The sequence below is a fragment of the Diceros bicornis genome, chromosome 11 (assembly GCF_020826845.1).
Source record: "Diceros bicornis minor isolate mBicDic1 chromosome 11, mDicBic1.mat.cur, whole genome shotgun sequence".
In the NCBI taxonomy this organism is placed as follows: Eukaryota; Metazoa; Chordata; class Mammalia; order Perissodactyla; family Rhinocerotidae; genus Diceros; species Diceros bicornis.
In genome coordinates this window covers 9,458,219-9,479,475 of record NC_080750.1, presented here as the reverse complement: position 1 = coordinate 9,479,475, position 21,257 = coordinate 9,458,219, and the positions used below count along the sequence as shown (strand labels likewise).

Here is a 21,257-nt window from a genome sequence, read left to right as displayed (position 1 = left end):
AGTCAAAATTTGTCTACATTTAAAGTCTAATCACAGTTCCTCTTATTTCATGAACTCTTCCTAGACCATATCAACCCCCCGAAGACGTCCTCTCTTTTCTCAAAGCAAATACTATCCACTGTGTTCATCCAACCACCTTACAATATATTTGCATTGCTTATTTTCATAATTTTTACCTTACTCTTTCTGTTGACATTTTCACTGGGTTACATTTTGTTTCTGCATAATTGCCAATGGTTCAAAATAAATATAACTCAATAAAATTAGGCAATTGCTGTAAATGTTTGATATTCTCTTTTTACATCTGCTATTTCTCTGCTAAACAGTGACCTCATGGAAATATATTATATACTAATAATTTTATAGGGAGCATAAAGAGACAGTTTTCAAATTGAATGAGGGCTAACAAATTTGAAAAGTTACTTTTCCTTTAATTTAAATATTTTAAGCCACTATATATTGATCAAGCAATCTTTCACTTATCTCTTCATGAATTTCTAAATTTTAATATATATATTTAAAAGAAAAATATTTGGGGCTCACTTTTTAGAAAGGTCAATGACAATTTCATTTTATTGGCAATAGTCTTACACAGTTGCTAGAGGACCACATGGAAATTTAAAAGTTGAGAAATTATGCCAGGCACTCACAGAGTATAAGATAAAGAAATGTATAAAATTTATCCCTGCTCCAGATATGTTCAAGGTCTAGTGGAAGAAATAATTAATTAAGTAAAATACAGTAAACAATAGCATAACACCATGTTCAAAGTGCTATAGGAATGCAGAAGAGAGAAACAAATTTTATTCACATGTTGCCTCTGATCTTTCATTGAAGAAATATTACTAAGAAAACATTTAGCGTTCATGTCAGATGTGGTGAAATAAAAACACACAGAATCTGTAAGGATACCAAATTAAAGCACAGGAACAATTTTTAGGCACATAAATTACTTTGTTTCAGGAGCAGAAGGGTCATGAATATGAAAAGTGTTGAATGCTGAGACAATTTGTCATTATTAAAATTAGTGCTCTGTCAACCCAAAATCTCTGTTTCAACAATACTTTTGTGTTACTGCAGCTGTTGAGTTACCAGATCCAAACGTTCTAGGAGATCCAATACTAGTGAGTGGACTGTACTTTTTAATCTCTAATAGCAGACTGTAGTCTGTAATGGTAGACTGTCAGGATATGACACATGTTAAACACTCAAATATCAAAGAACTGCTGTGATGGATAACCAAGGATGGAGCTGTTTTGGTACTGGGAAATGGACACTTGACAAGAATGTTTTTGTTCACAATGTATTTAAAAATATAGCCTGCTGGCATGCAGATCAGATTTTGACAGCTTGGAAATTATAGAACATTCTGCTAGTACAATAAAAAGATTGAGGCCAGAAAAACCCATAGATATATCAGTGTACAATAGACAGTAGAAAAGAGGAAAAAGAGAGTCGGGGAGGGAAATGGTGAAATGGAGAGAGAGAATTTTAGTTTCTTAGGTCTTCTTATATATACACTGCAAAACCACTGTGAGGTTACTATCACCTGATAGCATTGGCCCCGAACCAAACTCATATTGCCACATGGTTCACTTTAATCATTTCAGTAACCACATTTTTAAATATCATATGTATTCCGACATTATTTGTCAGTTGTGATGTTTTGATAGAGGAGTTATTCTAATATGCTTTGTTTAGCATAAGCTGGAGAACCATTCATATATTTTGTATGACTTCTTTACTAAAAGGCAATGAAGGCAAAAAAAACCCACAGATGCTTTCAAATGAGGAACAACTACCTTTTACAAGTTAATTCAAGTCAAAATTATAAGTTGATATTGATTTAATTCATGTTAAAACAAGTTTTAACATAGATATAAACATTATCTCTGTTAATTTGTTGGGATAAAATATTTTTGTGTGTGTGAGGAAGATCAGCCCTGAGCTAACATCCATGCCAATCCTCCTCTTTTTGCTGAGGAAGACCAGCCCTAAGCCAACATCTGTTGCCAATCCTCCTCTTTTTTTTCTCTTTTTCAAAATATTTTTTAAAGGTACTATATTTCTGTGAACCATTAGAGAACTACTATTGGAAAACATATGATGATTATATAATAAGTTTATTGAGAAATCTCACTTGTACTGTGTTGAACCCTGCTTCCTGCAAGGTAGGGTATTCCATAAGAATATCTTAGCCAGAATCCATAACTCTCTAGTCACTTTCAGTCAGAAGAACATTATAGATATTTTAAGTTAAAATTTGGGATTTTAAACCCAAATCAAAGTCCTTTTCTTCTCCTAGTGCTGACTATATCTACCTGTCTCCCCCGTGGCTTGGAGTTGTTGTGTGTGCACATATGTGTATGAATGAATGTGCAAATGAATGGTTGTGAGTGCATATATACATGAGTGTACTTGCGTGTGTGTGTGTGTTAGTGTATGTGAGTGTGCAAAGTCTGGTGTCTGCTCTTGGCAGTGTATATACTCTTTATCCATGATAATCTTTCTTGTTCTGAAGCCTGCTTTTCTGAAATTAACATAGGTACTCTAGAGTTCTTTGTTTTGTGTTAGCATGGTATATCTTACTCCATCTTTTTATTTTTTATTTTATTTTTTTTAAAGATTTACTCTGAAGTTAACATCTATTGCCTATCTTCCTCTCTTTTTTTTTCTCCCCAAAGCTCCAGTATATAGCTGTATATTTTAGTTGTAAGTCCTTCTATGTGAGCCACTGCCACAGCATGGCTACTGACAGACGAGTAGTGTGGTTCTGCCCCTGGGAACCGAACTTGGGTTGCCAAAGTGGTACATGTCAAACTTTAACCATTAAGCCATCAGGGCTGGCTCTCCATCCTTTTATTTTTAACCTAGTTGAGTCTTTTATTTAAAGTGGACTTCTTGTAGACAACATGTGGTTGAGTCTTGTTTTATTATCCATTCTGACAATCCCTATCTTTTAATTGATGTATTTAGGCTGTTTACAATTAATGTGATTATTGACAGAGATTAGTATCTACCATGCTATAACTGTTTTCCATTTGTTGCATTTGTTCTTTGCCCCCTATATTTTTTTGTCTTATGTGTTTTTAATTGAGCATTTCATATGATTCCATTTTATCTCCTCTTTTAGCATATCAGTTATACTTCTTTTAATTTTAAATAACATAAGTCTACTTTCAAATAACACTATACTGCTTCACATGTAGTGCAGGTACCTTGGAACAGAGTATTTACAATTCCTCCCTCCCATTCCTTATGACATTCTATTCATTTCACTTATTCATATGCTATAGTTACCCAATGTGGTGTTACTATTATTGCTGTATAGTTATCTTTTGATCAAGTAAGAAAAAGAAAAAGAAAGATTTTAGTTTACCTTTATTTATTCCTTCAAAGCATTTTCCTGGGGCCGGCCCGGTGGCGCAAGCGGTTAAGTGCGCGCGCTTCGCTGCTGCAGCCCGGGGTTCGCTGGTTCGGATCCCGGGTGTGCACTGACGCACTGCTTGGCAAGCCATGCTGTGGCGGCGTCCCATATAAAGTGGAGGAAGATGGGCACAGATGTTAGCCCAGGGCCGTCTTCCTCAGCAAAAAAAGAGGAGGATTGGCGGATGTTAGCACAGGGCTGATCTCCTCACAAAAAAAAAAGAAAAAAAAGCATTTTCCTTTTTTCAGTGTGGATCCAAGTTCCTGAACTCTATCATTTTCCTTTGGCCTGAAGAACTGCTTTTAACTTTTTTTGGGGGGCAGAGCAGGTCTGCTAACAGAGAAGTCCCGCAGTTTTTGTTTGCCTGCAAATGTATTTATTTCTCCTTCACTTTTGAGGACAATTTTGTTGGGTATAGAATTCTAGATTAGTGGTTTTTTATCTTTCGACACTCTAAACATTTTATTCTCTTCCCTTCTTGCTTGCATGGTTTCTAATGAAAAGTCCTCTGTAATTCTTATCCTTGTGTGTCCATAAGTAAGGTATTTTTTCCTCTGGCTTCCTAAGTGTGGTTTGTTTGTTTGTTTGGTGTTTATCCTGCTTGGTGTTCTCTGAGCTTCCTGAATCTGTGGTACAGTATCTGTCATTAATTTTAGAAATTTCTCAGCTATTGTTACTTTAAATGTTCTTCTGCTCCATTTTATCTTTCTTCTTTTTCTGATATTCCAATTATGCATATGTTATACATTTTGGTATTGTCCCACAGTTATTGGATGTTATGTTTTGTTTTGATTATTTTTTTCTCTTCGCACTTCAATTTGGGAGTTTTCTCTTTACTTGACTTCAAGTTCACTGATTCTTTCCTTGGCTATGTTGAATCTGTTCATAAATTGCCAATTCCCTCGTTAACACCAACTAATCAGGGATGATCTTGGCTTGGCAGGCATTCAAATGCTCACCCTTTCAGGAGGCCTGTGCAGCTTCATCAGGAGTCATAGCAGTGATGGTTGGTACCCATATCCCATAGCACAGAGAATGGATGTGGGAGATCCAAGTTCTACTCAACCATCTCCACCAACCCCTTCAGCCCCCACTGAAGCCCACACATCCTAAAGCCTCTGCTCTTTGGAATCCTTTGCCTCAATGGAATTCCTCTTTTCAATTATGTGAAAAATAACCCAAGCTAAGATGTTTTGCTGATGTCTTCTTGACCCACAAGTTATTCATGGGTCCTACCATGGGAAGCTTAAAAAAAATCTTCTGTATAATTTTGCTTGAATCCTAGCCTAGGAACTCATTTTTTTCCCTTTCCAGGGGTCCTGCTTGCCTTCCTCATCATAATGCTGCAAAGGTAGGAAAGGGAAGAGAATTAACATAAGTGTACGAAAATTTTGATCTTTTTGCTCCTCTTTTAAAAGGATACACTGCATATCTTCAATTTCATAGTTGTCATTTATTAGACTAATTCCTTGATGTTTGAGCAGATAGAGAGTAGATGAATTCTGTAGAGTTAAAAATGCCTGGGTAATTGTCAATGCTTCTCAATACTCCTTGGTAGAAAACTATAAGTATTTTTTCATATGGCCAACCTGTAGCCATAAAGTGAGTTGTTTAAAATATAAAAAAATATTTTAAAAAATTGAAAATGTTACTGATTTACAGAAAGCACATTGGGGATCATTTAAATCTCCATCTTCCAATCATTACTAAGAAATCCCTTGTCCCACTTTTCTTCCATTCCATTAATTTGGCAAATCCTCAATTCTGGAAAAATTCAGTTGTCTGCTCTCTCCAGGTCTAAAGCTGGCTTCTAATTGAAGCAATGCTGGAGAATATCATACAGATTGGAGTCTGTATAAATTTATATGAGCTCACAAGCACCCTCAGTTCAGTCACAGTAAGTGTCTGTGCTTCTCTTTTTAACTCTGTCTGATTTCTTTATAGCCACTCTTTTAAAGTTCTTGTTACTCTTAATCTTTTTTTCTATTCATCCCTCCATTGTTTCCTGTTTTGGTAAAATTTTTCCAGTATCCATCCAGTTACCTAAGCCAGAAAACTGAGTATCATCTTTGATCCCTTCTTTTTTTCGCCCCTCACCTATAATCAAACACAGATCATTAGAGATTCATAATCTTTTCCCCCATCTTTATTGAAATATAATTGACATATACCATTGTTTAAGTTTAAGATATACAGTGTGATGATTTGATACATATATCACAAAATGATTACCACAGTAGGGTTATTTAACACCTCCATCACCTCACATAATTACCATTTCTTTTTTTCTGGGGATAACAATTAAGATTTACTTTCTTAGCAACTTTCAAGTATATAATACAGTCCTGTTAACTATAATCACCATGCTGTACATCAGATCCCCGGAACATATTCCTCTTATAGCTGGAAGTTTATACTCTTCTACCAACATCTCCCCATTTCCCCCACCCTCCAGTCCCTGGTGACCACCATTCTGCTCTGTTTCTATGGGTTTGCCTTTTTTGGATTCCACATACAAGTGAGATCATACAGTGTTTGTCTTTCTCTGTCTGACTTAGCTCACTTAGCAGAATGCCCTCAAAGTCCTTCTATAATGTTGCAAATGGCAAGATTTCCTTCTTTCCCATGGCTGAATAACATTCCATGATCTCCATGTCTTTGGGGTCAGTTACTGGAAGACGATTGTGATCCTTTGGTAGTGTCACTTTTCCCTGATTTTTCATGTTCCTTGAAGTCTTGCATCTCCCACTTAATGTTTGAAGTAGGAGTCACCTCCTCCAGTCTTTACTAACTGACATCAGGAGAGAAATGCCTTCCGTCATCCCTGCCAGGTGTTCTGAGGCTTCCTCGGTCCTGTGAATACTCTTACTCCACCCTTCTCGCTCCTTCTCTTGGCCACATTCTTAAGCTTTTATGCCTGCTCTTGGTCCTGCAACACACCAGGCTGGGTTCTCACAGCCTCCCTTTCGCTTTCCCAAGGGCGGAGCTTTAGTTCACATTTGTGGTCTCTCTGTGGCCCAAAGATTCTGGCTGGTTTTTCGCAGACACTCACTAGCTGTCTGCCAATGCTGATTTGCTGCCCTCTAGAGCACACGCTGAGAGCCAGCAACAGGGCAGAAGTGCACGTGAGTGAGGCGCGCAGAGCGCTGGGGTTGCCTGTGGGCCATTTGGAGAGATCTGTGGGCAGACATGCCCAGAGGCTTCTGGACTGGCTTCTTGATGGAGTCTGAGAAGCAGTTAGTGGGATCTACGTCTCTTTAATGCCATCCAAGAATCTTATCTGCCCCTCTCACAGCCTCTTCCCACCTCCCAGTGATGCAGCTCATGACTCAGGACTCTGGATGGGGTGAGAGAGAAATGGGCCTCTTGGGTAGTGTTCTGCACAGCGGGGGAAGCTGGGTGCTCACTCATACCCTCTCACCTTCCCTCTCGAGAGAAATCACAGGCCAGGAAAATCTCTCTTGGCCCTAAACTGTGCCATCTTGGGGAAAAGGTGATGTGAATAAAGTCAAACTGTTCCTCTTCCTCTCGCCAATGCATCCAAGCTCGATTTTTTTTTTTTGCTCTCACCGTGGTGTACTGGAACTTGTCCACTGGAAACCTGGACTTCCACAAAGGCTCTGTCGTCTATGAGTAATTGTATAAGACAATGTTCTCCAGGGGCTCCTAGACAACATCCAAGATGGGCTGGACCCAGTTCACAGGCCACTGCAGGGTGCAGGGTCCACAGCTGGGACCAAGATTGGTATACCTGTTATCTGGCGCATAGGTGGGACACTCCTTCCAGATTGCTTGGCATATGATGCTGGATCCCACAGCTCCATCAAAGGCATTTTTGTCTATGGTTGTATGACAAATTGTTGTTGAGAGAGGCACACAAATGAGGGACATCCTATTCAGTCGTGTTGCTGACGTCACTCTTTGAGATTCATTATCTGAACATCACTCAAATCTGTTTAATTTCTCTCCTTTCCCATTGCCACTGTTGAGATCATCATTTTCTCTCAGTTGTATGCCTATGAAAGCTTCCTAAATGACTCCTAACCTCCAGTCTTCACCCTTCTTCATAAGGCATTAGGGTATTTTTCCTAAAGTGCATATCTTACTATGTCTCATCCCTCCTCAGAATCCTGCAACGTTTCCCTATTGTTCTTAGGATTAAAGTCCAAACACTTCAAGAGTTTAAAAGATCTCTATGAACTGGTCTTTTCCTTTCTCTTCCTACCACACCCCCTTGCATGGACCACATTGCATTTTCAGTTTCTAGAAAGCGCCCTCTCACCAACTGCTTTCATATCTACAGTTTCTTCTGTCTGACACATGACCTCAGCCCCTTCCACAAGTCTTGGATAGCACCCAACTCCTGCACCTGTGTGATATCATAGAGCATGGAATTTCCATATTACATTGTGTTATAATCTGCTCTTTTCTTCTTTATATCCCCATTTGACCCCAAGCTCCTTTAGGCAAAAACTACATATAATTTATTCACAATTATAGCGCCAGTTCCTAATAGACTGATAGGCACTTAGTAGGCATTTAATAAATATTTGTCAATTGGTTGATTGTTTGAATAAATAAAGATGACTTTTTTTTTCATTAAAAATGGTTGAACTCTATTTGAGGCTCTTAGTACAGCTTACACTGATCACTAATGGACGTGTTTTCTCTATCTAGTGGCTGAATTGCCCATGATTATTCCTGGGGTTATACATCGCACTTCGTGACTTTTATGTGGCATCATTGCAACATGGTTGGAAAGGAGATTTGATCTCTTGAGAAGAGAGTAATGCTAAGCGGCTCAGACAGGAAGCAGCTTTGGTTGTTTGTCTCTCTTTGTGTAAAATTGGGAGATCTGTTCAAAACCAGGGTGTTCTAAAAGGCAATTACTGTGACACCTAAAACCTCAGGTCTGACTTGACTATTAAAGGAAAACAAAACGCAAATGTATGCAATAATGATATGGTTGTGGGCATGTGTTGCTTTTCAATGTCTCAGGCCTCTATTAATGTACAAGAAAAATAGAGAAAGCCTCTGCTCACTGATATATAGCAGGAGCCTTCTGTTCTCTGTTAGAACAGCTGCCCTATTTACTGCTGCTTTGACGAAGTTAATGCCCAACTTCTCTATTCAGGAAGATCATCAGTGTTTACACTCTAGAATCAAAACAGTTCTGATTTGTTAATAATTCACTAACCAAATATTATGACTGAAAAACTGGGACACTGGTAAATAATCAGATGCAGAATGGAACTTCTGTTGCATTTAGTCTGATAATGAAAATGGAAAACACAAAAAATGTAATTTAGCAATTCATCGTATCCTGTTAAATGCCAGCTGTTTTCAGGGTTTTAGGATAGAGTGTTTTGTTTTTCCCCTCACGTCTTTAGAATATGGGGAATAATTAGAAAGCAATTAAGTTACTCCATGTTTTCTACCAGCAAAAGAAATGTATGTTACCAAGGATGTTACCATTTGTTTATTCAATAAATATTCGTTGCACACCTACATGTGTGCCAGGCGTCTTACTAAGCACTGAGGATGCGGCACTCGACAGAGGCAGTCGAGTGCCTGGACTCTGAGTAGCTTCATTCTAACATGGGAGTGAGTGAATAAATAACAAATAACCAAACAAATACATAATATGTCGGGTGGGGAGTGCCCTGAGGGTCAAGGGGATGAGGAAATGGCTGGGGAGTGCTCTTTGATTTAGGGTGCATAGGGTTAGGGCAAAGCAAGACAGCAGCTCATCACACTACCACACTTGAGTAGTGTCTGTTTCTAAAATCAACTCATTGCAATTTTTGAAATGAAACAAAGGATTCCATTTAACAGTCTCCTCACATATTGATTTTTAACTGTAGCTGTCAGAGGTGATTCTGGTGGATAAAACTTGCATTTATTAAGAAATAACATGAAGACGACAAAAGAGCTTCATATATTAGGCATCAAACTTAGTGATCTTTACTCTGATATAGATATATCCAACATTCTCTGGTTTAACTAGAAATTGCATGAATTATCATAACCCATGGTATATGCAGTTGATTTCAGTGGAACAAAAAAACACTAAATGTTGCTTACAAACTATATTATTATCTTTGAGATATAAATCAAATAATTTATAATTATATTTGATATGTTAACTATTCTATGGTTACTTTAATTAAATATGCATAATGATGATAACTTTCATACAGTGTTTTTCATTTTACAAAATGTTTTGGCATACTCCAACTCGTCTGAGCATCATGTAGCCTGGAAACTAAGTTATTGTTTTTATTTACAGTAGAGGAGTCTGAGATTCAGAGAATTTAATTGATACAGTCAGGCAGAGAGACAGCTCTCAAACCCAGGCATTCTGGTTCCAAATTTCGTGATTGTCCGTGTTTTGTGTTTGCACTGTGTGCAAACCAAACCAATGTGAATTATAACAGCACCCCAAAGTCATTTTTCTATGTTTTTTGGCTTATGTGATAAATAAAGACTCCCAGGATAATATTTTAATCACTATCTCTTTTGATTTTTTTCTCTTTGATTAGCATTATTTTCTTCATTAAACCTGCTTCAAATTAGAAAACAAAGATTTGGTTTTTCCACACATCCAAGAAAAACTTGCTTTTAATAGTCAAGGGTATGGGAAGTTAAAGCATCAGCTAGGAATAGTAATTAATTATAAATGCCTGCAGTGATGCACATCTTACATGAAACCACAGGTCATATGGAACAAAAGAGCCCCTTGTGCTTAAGCAAGTAGCCTGAGTAGGAGAACCAATAGTCAGAGTTGATGCTGAGTGGACGTTTAAAGGCATGAACTACATCGTTCTTAGTAGCCTGCTGGTTTCCTGTTCATCTCACCTACAGATGGCGAGATGTGATTGATTTTGGAGCTTTTCTTTGCTTCTTTTTCTTCCTCCCTTCTTCCTTTCTTCCTTCCTGCGCTCCTTCCTTCCTTCCTTTTTTCCTTTTTCTCTCCTCTTTTTCTTTCTCTTTCTAAAAGCAGTTCTTGGATACATCTTGGAAGGTCTGTCTAAATCAAACATGTTTCTTTAAGATTGGAAGATTGGAATTAATTTCTATTTCAATAACACATTTCTGCTAAGAAAAATCTTAATCTCCCCAACTGAAATTATCGTTTCTCTCTTCAGTAAATATTATCTTGAAATGTCCAGAGTCAATAATCAGTTGAAATGTATGTGAGTGTACATTTCACAGGTATTGAAATATCAACTTTTATTTCCTCCATTTCTTAAAAAATTAAAAATATGTAAATGAAATTTTACACTGAACCATTTCTAGGGAAAGTATATAATGAAATATTGTTAGTTTTAACCTAAGCTTGTTACAAATAAAATCCACCAAGTAATTAAAATGATAGAAGAGAAAGCAGAAAATGAAAAGAAGTTAGAGAAACTTGTTGCCAAAATCTCTGGCAGAAACTTGAGTGTGAAAGAGCACTGATTCTGAATTCACATGCCCTAACTCTGAGCGCTGGATTTGCTGGATTCCCTGTACAACCTCAGAAAGATCACTTGACCCCTTTGATCCTCATTTTCTTTTCTCTAAAATAGGAAGGTTTCCTAGTACCTAATCAAGCAATACAACAAAAGTGAACATAAAACCAGTTGACAGAGTTATATAGATAAATTAATATTATGAAACAACAACATAATATGATAAGAAAAGATCAACCATTAGCCAACCCTTCAATGTATGTTACATTTTGGAAAAAGAAAATGGTATATAGCTCAATAGTGAATTTCAAGCTAATGATGGTCTTTTACATTGAGTGGCAAAATATAATCATATTATGGGCCAGCCCGGTAGCATAGTGGTTAAGTTTGTGCACTCTGCTTCGGTGGCCTGGGGTTCACAGGTTCGGATCCCGAGCGCGGCCCTACGCACTATTTATCAAGCCATGCTGTGGTGGCATCCCATGTAGAAAATAAAGGAAGATGGGGCACAGATGTTAGCCCAGGGCCAATCTTCCTCAGCAAAAAGAGGAGAATTGGCAACAGATGTTAGCTCAGGGCTAATCTTCCTCACCAAAAATATATATATAATTATATTAGGTTTGAGCCAATATTTCTTACTTTGGGTATCTGAGAACATGGATGTAAGCATTTACCAAGTTATTAGTTGCCCAGGACTGAAAAGGTACCTTTAATTATTGCACAAGTTATGTCACGTGTGTTTAAATCTGGATGTGCACCAGTGTTCAAATTGGTAATGTGAAGCATGATCTGACTCTTAGTATCTCTTGTTGGTTCCAGCCTATATTCAGAATAAGATAAGGACACAAAATTGCCTTTTATAGGAAAAATATGAGTACAATGCAAAGTCCACCAGATGGGCCATCAGGGACACCTTCCCTTATATTCCATCTATCGTCACGTTTTAGGAGAACTAAAAGCCTAATCAATAATTTAACAAGCTAATGGACATGTTTTTAAACACAATGAACTCATTCTGAAAAGGGGCAGGGCTGCAGAGACAAAAATGGAAACGACTGCTAATATTTAACACTTCTCTTAAAAGAACTATGCTGTGGATGCTTTGGACAAAATAAGGTCTTTATTTCTTATTTTATTTTCCCCTTTTTCCTTTCTCCTATATTTTCAGTATTAGCAATTTCATGAAAGAGACAAGTGAAATGCTATGTAAAACAATTAATTGTGTAACTTGTAATTAAAGACTAGGGAGGATAGCCACCTTACTACATTTATACAGTACTGTCCTGTCCGTCACTATGGCAGGTCTTCTATCCACAGTTAAAGGTTATCCATAGAGTTCAACTATTTTTATCTAATTCCCTATTGTCAAGATTTATACATTGCTATATTTAAAGCCTCCTTTTTCTTTGGACTATAGATGCATCATTAAGTGGATTTATTCCATAGGTAATGCTCTTCCCAAATTTGGCATATGCATATTGTGTCTGGCATTCGGGTTAAAGAAACGCTGTTTTGTGTTTCTAATGAATAGAATAATTAGACCATGATAATGCCTTCAAACTTGGTTTTCTATTTTTACAAAAGATGAAGGGAAGGATTTAAACTTGTTGCATGTTGGTTATAATGGAGTTGAGAGTGTTAAGAGTGGAGGGAGGGACATATGTAGAAACGACAAAGACAGAGGCAGACCAGAGGCCGGCTAGATGACAGAAGCCACGGCACCCCGACCTCGGTGGCCCCTCTGGAAGGCACGCTGCAGTTGGCCTATTGATATTAGCACCTGATATCTTATTCTTAAACTCACCCACTGAACGTGATGTCCTCGCCTGTCTTTGTCACAAGGAGATAAAGCTCTGCTTGTCTGAATCAATGCATATCTCTGAGCAATATTTGGAGGTAAAGTGAGTTGCATCTATAAACAATTTTCAGTGATGTAACACAGAGATCCAGATGGTGCTTTGGGGAGTACTGAGTAGAGTATTCTGACTACATACATACGGAAATAACAATCAAAATAAATAAATAAAAAGGATAAACAGAGGAACATGTACTGTCGTAAAAAATAGTAGCAATATATTAGGTCTGTGAAATTATTTATTTGCTACTATTTCATACTGCGTGTCCTTTGATTTTCTTTATTCCTTAAACCACATCCATTCTTTTTTATTTGTTTATTTATTTTGTGAGGAAGATCGGCCCTGAGCTAACACCTGCCAATCCTCCTCTTTTTGTTGAGGAAGACTGGCCGTGGGCTAACATCCGTGCCCATCCTCCTGTACTTTATATGGGACGACACCACGGCATGGCTTGACAAGCGGTGCGTCTGTGCACACCCCGCAACCGGCGAACCTGGGGCTGCCGCAGCGGAGTGTGCGCACTTAACCGCTTGTGCCACCGGGCCGGCCCCGTTATCCATCTTAATTTGTCTTATTCTCCCTAAATTCTCTGAGTAGGTTTTGTTTTTTTAAACAGCCGTTTGTCCAGAAATACTAAAACTAAAATGCTCTGTCTGCATATTAGGTGCTTTTAGCAAGCCAGATATGCACAGTTAAGCTGTGCTTGCAGAATTTTTCTTCTTAAAGTGCAGTCAATTGACATATACCAGCACCAATTTGTTTCTAACCAGTAAGGCATGTACACATGCTGCCCCGTCCACCAGTGATTGCAGTCATCGGGACCAGGGCGCTCGCTTTTATTCTCAGCAAAGGGATGTTTAGATGCAGAAGCATGCCTCAGCTTAGAACCACACATCTCCAGACTCCGCGATCTTCCAAAGACGGATTTTCCATTTGCCCTGCATTAAATTTTATACTTCCTTCAGAAAACAAGGCTTGTTCTCCTAACGAAATTCTGGATACATGACTTGGAACTAGTCTGCCACAAAATCTTTTAAAAGCATTATGTTAATACCCTAATGAAATGATAATATGCATTTTCCCATGATATAAAAATAATCTTTACAGTATTCTCGAAGTAGAATTTTTATTTATAATTTTGTCAGACGTTAGACACTCACAGGTGCCTTCAAGTTCCATCTTAAAATAACAATGCCAGAGGGCAGGTGGTAGATTTCTAGGACATTATTGTATTTCTTCAGGCATTCAGTTTGCAGCCTGGTTTTTCATAATAATTTCCTGAGAAACTATAATTATCCTGAAGCACACTACTTACACTGTCTTATTTCTTAATTACAGTAGCGACATGAGATAAATGCATACTTATTGGGATCAAATGCATATTATTTTGTGGTAATTATAAAGAAGTTCTCATGACAACAATTGCAATTATATGGCCATCAACTACTGATACTATGTTACGTTCTAGAAACTCTGTAATTAAGTCCTGCCAAGAGGGCACTTCCTCTTTGAAGAAAAGAGCTTAAGAGAGGGAGAGATTGGCCAGTGTAAAAATCAGTGACATAGATACCCTGAGCCTGTTCAAATGATTCTACATGAATCTCGAGTAAGAACATTGTATCAACTAACATTTGGGGGATTTAATTTGAATTTCTGTCTAAACAAGCTATGTAAAGAATATTCTTTAAGATAGCCTTTCTCTTTTTTGACCTTTAGAATTAAAAGATTTGAATACACCCCAGGGAAAAAATAGACTGGAAATGTGATAGGAATGATCCTGCCTTCAAAGATAAATTTGCAGTCTATCAGTAATATTCTTTTCAAATACTGTAATTCATTGTCTTAAAATACTTCGTTTAAGATTCCAAAAATAATTTATCTTCTGTCATTCCAATTTAAAAGAAAAACTTTAAGCTGCCAAGATAATACATAGATTTTTCCACTTTCTTCTACAGAAAGATATTCTTGGTCTTTTAATTTCAAAAAAGGAAAAGGAAAAAAAACGATGGATGCAAACTCTGTAAATAAAACTGTTTGGGTGAGGGTGTCAGGTCTATCACGTGTCAGATTTGGGAATCAAACCGCCTGGGTTTTAAATTCGGCTTTGCCATTGACTAGATGTGGGACTTGGGCAAGTTACTTAACTGTGCCTCAGTTTCTTCATCTGTAAAAGGGGGCAATAACTATACCTACCTCATAAGATTGTTGTGAGGATTTAATCATTTCCTATATGTAAAGGGCTTAGATTCATGCCTAGCACACAGTAAGCACTATATCCTTTTTAGCTATTATTTTATGTAATTTAAGGATGTTAAGGACAATGGGCCCAGCTCTCCCACTCTCCTCCCCACCTTCAACCATGGTGAAGAGATCTCCAATCATCTTAATAGGGCTTCCTCAGAGAGTCCTTTGCAGTCTAGTATAATACATAGAAGAAGAATGTTTTCTCCAAAGTAAAAAGGGCATTTAATGAACCTGATATCTAACTTATACCTTACACTACCTTCCCAGAGCATTGTTTTTAAAATTCTGGTACAAGCTAATGTTCTATTACTTTTAAGACAAAAGGTGTTGTCTTTGGGCATTTATAGTTATCCAATGACATGTTAGGTCTTGGGAACAAAAGTTCTACAGTATGTAAACTTTACTGCATGCCTAACAATTCTAACTAGGTTGCAATGCCATGATATTGGAATGGTTACTGCAAACCCACTTTTATTTCCAAAATAGCCCAAATAACCCAAATAAGCACACCAGCAAACATAAACTCTTAAACAAGAGTCAGTGAGCATCCATACAAAAATTAGCCACATGCCACTTGACTTTCCCTCTATATACTGATCTGTGGATATTATTTTTCTGGTTAATTTCACATTATATTTGCTTTAATGTTATTATTTGTTACTTTATATTACTCTTGCTTTTCTAATGAATTTAATAAGGTACTTAATTATAATATACTAGTTGCTCTGAAATATTTATATGTCTAAATAATAAGTAATAAAATAAAATTTTTAAATATTTATATATGAATATAATATGAAGTTGAGGAACAAGTATAAGATATTTCTTATGGTAGAAAATGATAAACTCCCTTTTTATGTGTTACACTAGTAATCTCTGCAATTTAGATCAAGATTACGCAAGTTCTCCTTTGTTTAGTATTTTTTAATTTCTTCTGTAATCTCTGATGGATTGTATATGAGATCATGTCTGTAATCACATTCAGATTCTTTGTGCTCTTTCAAGAGCAATCAATCTAGATTTCACTTTTTCCTAGTCGCTGATCCACAAAAGTACAATACCGAAACGCTATGATATTTTTCGAGTGAATATTGAGATAGGAAAAATTGTAAAAGGATTAATGAATATGGAAGAGTTTTGGCTAAATGCGGTTTCCATACAAACATTAATAGTTTCTTTCTTGCAGTAAAAATTCCTCATTAGACCATAAAGAAACAAGTTTTTATGAGTCTGATTCCATTTCAACCTGTACATATATCTAAAGCAAAAAAAGATACAGAAAAAGTGTTTAATTTTAGAACTGGTCTAGGGCCGGCCCCGTGGCTTAGTGGTTAAGTGCGCGCGCTCCGCTACTGGCGGCCCGGGTTCGGATCCCAGGCGCGCACCGACGCACCACTTCTCCAGCCATGCTGAGGCCGCGTACCACGTACAGCAACTAGAAGGAAGTGCAGCTATGACATACAACTATCTACTGGGGCTTTGGGGGAAAATAAATAAAATTATAGAAAATATATATATATATAGTCACATTAGGGGTTAGAGTTTCAACAAATGAATTGGGGGATGGGGGGCACAATTCAGTCTATAACACCACCTAAAATGATAATTGTAGTTCTTATGAAATTCCAAGGTTAGGTGAGGTGCTGTGTAGAGCTTTTGAGCTTATGCATATGATATTTTATGGTCATTTTTATTTATCTTTCAGATCAGCATTTTCATGACCCATTTGTCAAACTACGGGAATGACCGCCTAGGGTTATATACCTTTGTGAATTTGGCCAACTTCGTGCAGAGCTGGACCAACCTGAAGTTGCAAACTCTGCCTCCAGTGCAGCTAGCCCACAAGTACTTTGAGCTCTTCCCAGAGCAAAAAGATCCTCTCTGGCAGGTAACATTGAGCGTTCTATCCTGGGATGGGAGAAAAGAAACAAGCAATTTGTGATTGCCTAATATTATTGTGTTAGAACTCTGCTGGAGATATTAAAACTGGCATTTAACACAAACTTCTTTTTTATACAATAGTTTCATTCTCTTCAATAATATTTTTTGTTTGTTTCGTGGATAAAAAGTGTTTGCATTTTTTGTTTGTTTTTCTGGAGTTTTGTTTGACTGGTTGGTTTGGAAAGTTTGCATTGAAGATGTTGTTTTATTGTTGGTGTCTTCTCAGAGTTAATCATTTGGACTCACATTTAGTGCATGTGAGCACTAACTAGCAATAAAAATGGTTAGGCATTGGGTATCTAGGAAGATAGAAACCAAGAGCCACCAAGATCTAAGACCCTGTAAATAGACCCTGATATATATGTGTACAACACAGATAGTGTAAATAAAAAGAGAAAAGCAATTTTTATCTTGTACTCATACAGATTCCATCTTTAATATGTGTTCAAATTTCTTTAAATCTAACTAATCTTTTACTAGGATCAGACCTATTAATAAAAGAAAGAATTGCCAGTTTTAGGATTGCTGTTACAAATAATTCAACTTCATGTGGGAGCCACTCAGGCTTAATGCATGAAAATGTAAACTATCTGCTTCTTAGCAGTTATCTAGGAAAATGCTACCTCCCACTTTCTTGGTTCTTTATGCATCAGATTACATTGACCCACACAATCAATAAGCCTGCTGCAGAGAGCAGATCAAATAGCCCCCTGCTAAGCAGTCGATAGAGGAGTAGCATCATCATTAATGAGAAATCACTGTGAAACAGACTTTTTACTGTCCTCTCTCCCTCTCCACAAGACTATGTGTTTCTCTTTATTCCATAATTCATGTTACATGCCACTCTGTGTCTATACAGTCAGGAATTCATCCAATACACGGTTATTGAGCATCTACTATGTGTAAGGCAAGGCTAGTTGCTCTAGAGAATGCAAAGAAGAATAAAATGCAGTATTTTCTCTCAAAGTCAGTGCAGGGTTTTCTTGTTCTTCTTCTTCATTATGATATATTTGAAAATGTGTTTTAAAACTGACTGCTACAGTAAGTCATACCTTATCCTGATGATTAATTCAGCAGCCCTTTTACCATTTGTGTTTACATTGAACTACACATTCTAAATCTTTTCCCCTTCCAACGTGTTGCTTGACCATCTACATGTTTGGTGTATAAGTTAAATAGACAGATAAATAGATAAAGACATAGTTATTAGAGTGTATACAGTCACACCAAGTAGATGTTGAATTTCATAAAGGCAAAGCATTGTGTCCCATAAATAGTAATTACTCAAAAATGCTCACATGGTTATCAAATTGATAAATCATGGATAGTATATCAGTTCTTTTCTCATCCATGTTTGTTAATGAGATATCTATAATTCATGGTACAGTAACAATAAAAAGTAGCCAACTTGGGGGCCGGCCCGATGGTGTAGTGGTTAAGTTCGCATGTTCAGCTTTGGCGGCCCGGGCTTCACAGGTTCGGATCCCAGGCGCAGACCTACCGCTTATCAAGCCATGCTGTTGCAGGCGTCCCATGTAAAGTAGAGGAAGATGGGCACAGACGTTAGCCCAGGGCCGATCTTCTTCTGCAAAAAGAGGAGGATTGGCAACGGATCTTAGCTCAGGGCTAATCTTCCTCACCAAAAAAAAAAAAAAAAGTAGCCAACTTAACAAAGGTTGTAGACAGCTGACACATAAAAATTCAGTCAATGGCCCCAAGCTCTACTCTTCCTTTTCCTTTAGAAAAAAAGAGATTTCTTTTTTAATGGATAATTTTATTTCTTAATATTGTGTGGGTCTTTTAAAACAAAGAATTGTATTTATTGATGTTGTTTCAATATCAGTGATACTGTTCATTCTGCTAAAGAGTGACTATATAATCAAACATATGCCAGCTCCAATATGATTCGGTCAACATGGTGATTCTAAATATTGATTGAATTTTTGTTAAATGTAAAATACTATGCTGGTTGATTGGAGATATAAATGAAAATTAGAGCTACTAATTTAATTTTGAATAGCATCATAGATGCAAATTTCTAGGAAGTTCTTAATAAATGACAGAATTAAGCAGAAAAGGCTGCATAGAGTTCACAAATTTTTCTTATTGTTGCTGTAGTTTATATATGTTTAGGAATTTTTATATATATTATTAAAACATAGCTTATTATAAGAGTATTTAAATAATGCTCAAGGGTAAATGTTTTTTACTAAAAGACTTGCTTTGCTATCATGTGAATTATGTTATTTATATGGTTTCTTTTGACTGAAAAATTAAATAAAATTGCAAACATTTCCCATTAACTAAAGTGCCATATATTCTCAAATATATTTAAGAAGGAAAACAAGAAATAGAAAGCAGAAGGGTAGTTAAGTTCAAGAAGGGATTATTCAGATACACGAGATTTTGAGAACAGTTGACTTATTGAAGCAAATCTGATAACCTTTGACAATTATAAGCATCCAAAACACTGCCAATGGTTAAGTAAAGATAAGTGCATAATACTTTCTGAGTTTCTTTCCCTGGTGCTTATCTCTACTTTTCACATTTATATTTATTATAGCAAAAAAACCAGCCATAAGTATTATCATCATATCCTTTATACAATATGAATTTAATTTCACAAAAAACATATAAGCATAACTAGCACTAATTAAGTGTTATAGCCCATTCATCACAACCCTACAGAATTAGGATAGATTAATATTATGTGTCTCTCTTGTTACATATTGTCAAAATAAAATGTTCAGGTACCTTTTTGTATTTATAAACATGACTACTTATTTAGCGTATTTCACTTTAAAAAAGTAAGTCAACAGGTATTTTTCCTTAGATTTTCAATTCACCCTTTTTTATTACCACAAATTAAAAAAAAAAAACGTGCAAAACGATCGTCTTCACATCTATTTAATTTCCTTTGGTTCCTTATGTAAATTTTCATTAGCAGCAACTACTATGTATGGGACACTGCTTTGTCACCTAATCAGAAAATGCAGTATGACTGTCTGTCAATGAGCAGCGTGATACATGCACCACAGAATGTGTCTGTGCTCCCCTCAGTGGAGGCTGATTCTCTCAAAGCTGTTTATGTGAGAAAATGTGCTGACGGCACACAGGGAATTCTATGCTAGTGTTTCCTCCTCAGTTTAGTTCCTCCTGTGTAATACTTTTATAATTATACTCACAGGCACCTGTAAATTCATGTCCCCTTTTGTTTTGGCAGAATAATCACTACGAAGCATGAAAGAATAAGGTTTCCTCATTTTTTTTTTTTTTTTAACTCTCATGTAGAAACAAAACCACAAAGTGGAGGCAGTTGGAAGGTCAGATTCTTGCACATTCACTAATCGATGCTTTTAAGCTCTCAAACCGTCAGGTTAGCTCAGTCTCAGTCTTCACTCTGTCGCTCCAGTCTCACTGCCAGCAAACATGCCAAGCATGATGTGGATTCCGGCTTGCCCGTGGGACCAGCCGAATGCTCAAGGAGCTGCACTCTCTCCTCCCTGCCAGCGTCTCCAGGATTACAGCAGGGAAGCACAGCAGAGTGTGTTACCCTTAGGATTCGAGCTGCAAAATCCTGCAATCCAGCTTAGACATGAGATTTGAACATCTGCGACATAGACAAATCAGAAGATCTAGTGACGTACACACTGTAGATTCTATTATTGTGTATCTTAGAAGGAATAAAGGAATGCTGACACAGAGAATTGTAGATTATAAGAGCAGGAGAAGAAATTAGGGACATCTAGCCCAATCTATTCATTTTAAATAAAAAATGGATGACACCTAGTGAGGTGAAATTTCATGTTCTAAGTCATTAGGCTCATTAGGGACAAGTCAGGACTAAATCTCAGGTGTTCTCATTGCTACTCTGGTGTACTTCCAACCACACCAAGATGGTAGTTTAACATTTAGAAAAATACATCTGCTTCTATCATCAACTCTCTCTGTAGAAGGAAATTTCAGGGATATCTTGTTACTTCAGGATAATCTGATGGTCAATTCAGGGTCAATTTATTAGACCCATACTTTTGAAGTAACTACATAATAAAAAGAAAGGTCTTTGCCTTCATAGAACTTACAAACCAAAATAGCTCCTTGTTATGTGAACAAAATGAAGTTATAAGTTTGTCTTCATATTTATTCCTCTCTTTACCACTCTATACCTTATTTAGGACTCTATTATTGTGTTTACCATCGGTATTGCAGACACTCCTGCCTGTCATATACCAGCTCATGCAAACCTTTAGGGGTGAGACTATGTTTATTCATGTTGTAACCTAGAATCTAGCAGAGTACCATAGCTGCTGTCATTAGAAGCTGAGGAATGAATAA

At 37.0% G+C, this 21,257-nt stretch overlaps 1 protein-coding gene across 1 annotated transcript in view; it reads left to right on the top strand.

The window, feature by feature from the left end:
- Nucleotides 1-21,257, top strand: part of LOC131411604 (bifunctional heparan sulfate N-deacetylase/N-sulfotransferase 4-like) — a 138,316-nt gene that overhangs the window by 82,899 nt on the left and 34,160 nt on the right. The window contains exon 7 of the mRNA XM_058550630.1: nt 16,687-16,869. Within this exon, the coding sequence (XP_058406613.1) occupies nt 16,687-16,869 (183 nt within the window). The remainder of the gene's footprint in view (nt 1-16,686; nt 16,870-21,257) is intronic.